Raw genomic sequence first — 3,272 nt, forward strand, 5'->3', positions numbered from 1 at the left:
GTTCAAATAAATATAAAAAGGATCAAGGTAAGTTATGTTTTAGTTAATTAAAAGAAATAATAATTTAATTTGATAATATTTAGTTGTATATTTTGTTGTTGAAAAAATAGTAAACCTAGTGAAAATTTACAGTAAATATACATATAAATTTTTGGTATGAATCAAAGTTCAGTAGTAATGCAACAAGCGGTTTCTACCAACAAAAATGGACATCAAATGCATTTAGAGGCACCAAATATCAACAACGCTACAGATTCTCCGGTTGGTGCAAGCCGGATTATGTCTGAGAATAATATTGACATGTCTTATAATAATGATAAGCCAGAAGTAAATACTGCTGTTTGCAACAGTATGGAAACTAACCAAACCACTCCTATCATTCCTCCTATTGCTTCCGTATTAAAACAGAATGTCAATTTAAGTGGTTTTACTGATGCTACAAAAAAACTTCCCCTTACGTCCAATCATGATCTACTTGATAAAAATAAAAATTTGGAAATAAAAAAAGAAATAAATGACACTCCAAAAGCTCCAGACATAACAAATAAGGTAAGTTTGATTAAAGTTACATCTGCTCCAGTTGTAGTAACTACATTTCAAAAAAGTCATAGTCCAGTGGTTGTGCCAATAAGTAACCCTCAGGCAATTTATACCGCAACACCAGTGTCATGCAGTAATACCAATCTCAATCATTCAGTGATAAACAATTTTGCTGTTACACCTAAAATTGATAACAACAATTCTTCGCAACTTAATATGTCAGAGATTAAAAGTGAAGTTACACAAAATGGACAGCAGCTTATTGGGGTGCATCAGGAAATGCAAAATACTTTTCAAGTAAATAATGCAGTAAGCAATGAAAACTCTGGTCACTATGAAACATCAAATTATGGTTATGAAGAGCGGGTAGAAATTGATGCAGTTATAGAGTGGTACAAGAGGCCAAAATGGGTAGATGGTTATAAAAGAACGCAGATGGATCACATGTACATGAACATTCTTGTACTACCAAAGACACCCATCCAAGAAATCAGAGAAGAAGCAAGAAGCAGAGTTAATCAAAAGCTGTCTATAGAAAACAATAATATCTTCAAGGTATGCTTATTGTTAGACTTTAGATGTATTATCAAATCACCTATTTTCATTTATTGACCATTGGTTGAGATAGTTTTATTTCAAATATAAGATTTTAATTATAAAAAGAGTTATAAACATTTAGAAATGTCCGAAACGACTGGTTTTTATGTAATTAGTTATATATACTTGTTATTTAACTAAAATTTTGAAAGTTAAAGCCATAGGGGACCTAACATTTCTTTTACAAAATTTAACATTGGCTGTTATTTAAAAGCTAATAAAGACTATAAGATACTTTTTGTAGAAAGAAATCAATTAAGGGCATAGAGTGGGGGGTAAAACACTTTATTCGCGATTTTATCTTATTATATATAGTTTTTACCAAGTTACAAGATGCTTTTTACAGATTTAAAAATTCAAAGTAATTTTTGAGATATAGCAGGTCAAAGTTGGAGGCAATAATAGGTACCTTATGGGAAGCACAAACTGAAATGGCAAATATAGACTATTTCACTAAAAATCTATCTTCTACTACGTTTTTTGAGATAACTACCTCAAATTTCAAGAAATGTTCCTTGGAATATTTAAAATATTCTGTCCTTGGAATTTAAAAAAAGTTGAAAATAAACAAAACAGTTTTTTTTTTGTTATAATTTTTTTATATTTTAATTTTGTTAAATTTTGTACAGATAGAATTTTATAAATATTGCAAGGAACATTTCCTGAAAATTTGAGGCAATTATCTCAAAAAACGTAGGAGGAGATAGAATTTTAGTGATTTCTAGTTATTTGCCGTTATAGTTTGAGCCTCCCATTAGGAAACTATTGTTGCCTCCAATTTTGACCGGCCATGTCTCAAAAATTATTTCAAATTTTTAAAATCTGTAAAAAGTATCTTATAGCCTAGTAAAAACTTATTAAAATAAGATCAAATTATGAAAAAAGTGTTTTATGATTAAACTGAGAAAGTTTAAAACAATTGCTCAAAAACTTAAGTATGAGATAGAATTTTAGTGTAATAGTCTATTTTTGCCTTTTTAGTTTGGCCTATCATAAAGAACCTGTTGTACTCTCTAACTTGATCACTAATATTTTTAAATTTTTTTGAATTAATATAAGTGTTTAATTATAAATGGTAGTTTAGTTTAATATGTAAACAACAAAACTAATTTAACAAATAGTCATTAACTCACCTACAGCCTTAATCTGGTATACTATCAAAATCCACCTGTGTTCAAAATCCACCCGATTTTTTTTAATGCTCTTTTTTTTTATTAATTTATTTTATAAATTTTTTGTTTATTTTTTATTAATTTTTCACTATCATTGTTACCCTTGATTGGTAAGCTGTTCTGGAATTTGACTGGGTGGATTTAGATCGCGGGTGGATTAGCGTGTCCCCAATCTAACATAAAACCATAACATTTTAATTAAGATTAGTTTTTGAAACAGTCAGAAAAATAATAATAAAGCTATAATAATTAGTATAACAATTTATTTTCAACTAGCTCAATTTTGCCTTAAAAATTTAATTTTTTTAAATTGTGGACCAACTTACTTCAGATACATTGAATTTTTAAATGGATTTGATTCTGTTCATTTTCTTTAAATCTAAAAGTTTTATAAAATTGAATAATTCTAGTAAATTTGTTAGTTTTAGGTATGCATCCTTCAAATCCACCAAGCTTAATCTTTTTAAACTGAAATAAATTAAAACAGTGTATTTTTTAAGTATACCTAAGTGGAGTTTTTATTCAAGCTAATTAAATATTGTTTGTTATGTATCGTTAGTTTAATTATAATAAGTTTAATTTTTTAATGAAAAAAGCTAAGCAAATAGTGTATTTTAGCTTAATTTTTTTTTAATTAAATTAAGTTTTTCAGTTTTCTATACGCTTAAGGCAGTTATCAAAAATTAACCACCCTTTAATAATTTCTTTTTTTTTTGTTCTAAATTATTAATGTTTTATTTATAGTTGCAAGGAGGACTTTGTATCAAAGAAATAAAAATGCAGACTGAATTCCCAGACCGCGCATGGAGAGTGTTGGAAGATTATGAAGGTAACAAGCTGCTCACAGTGGCTTGCATTTTAGCCAAGATTGAAGATTTAAGAGTTTTTATGGGCCTTGAAAAGCCTGAAAAGTTTGTACTAAAATTAGGTATAAACGGTTACTAGGAGTTAACATGGATTTGT

The 3,272-nt window shown here is 28.1% G+C and overlaps 1 protein-coding gene across 1 annotated transcript; it reads left to right on the top strand.

Annotated features, from left to right (window-relative positions):
* Positions 1–206: 206 nt before the first annotated feature.
* On the top strand, positions 207–3,272 carry LOC145837044 (uncharacterized). The gene is made up of 2 exons (XM_082944813.1): positions 207–1,095; positions 3,054–3,272. Exons 1-2 carry the CDS (start codon positions 217–219, stop codon positions 3,252–3,254), a joined length of 1,080 nt encoding a protein of 359 aa, XP_082800939.1. The 5' UTR covers positions 207–216; the 3' UTR covers positions 3,255–3,272.

This window comes from Thalia democratica, chromosome 5 (genome assembly GCF_965202585.1).
Source record: "Thalia democratica chromosome 5, ktThaDemo2.hap1.1, whole genome shotgun sequence".
NCBI classification, from domain to species: domain Eukaryota; kingdom Metazoa; phylum Chordata; class Thaliacea; order Salpida; family Salpidae; genus Thalia; species Thalia democratica.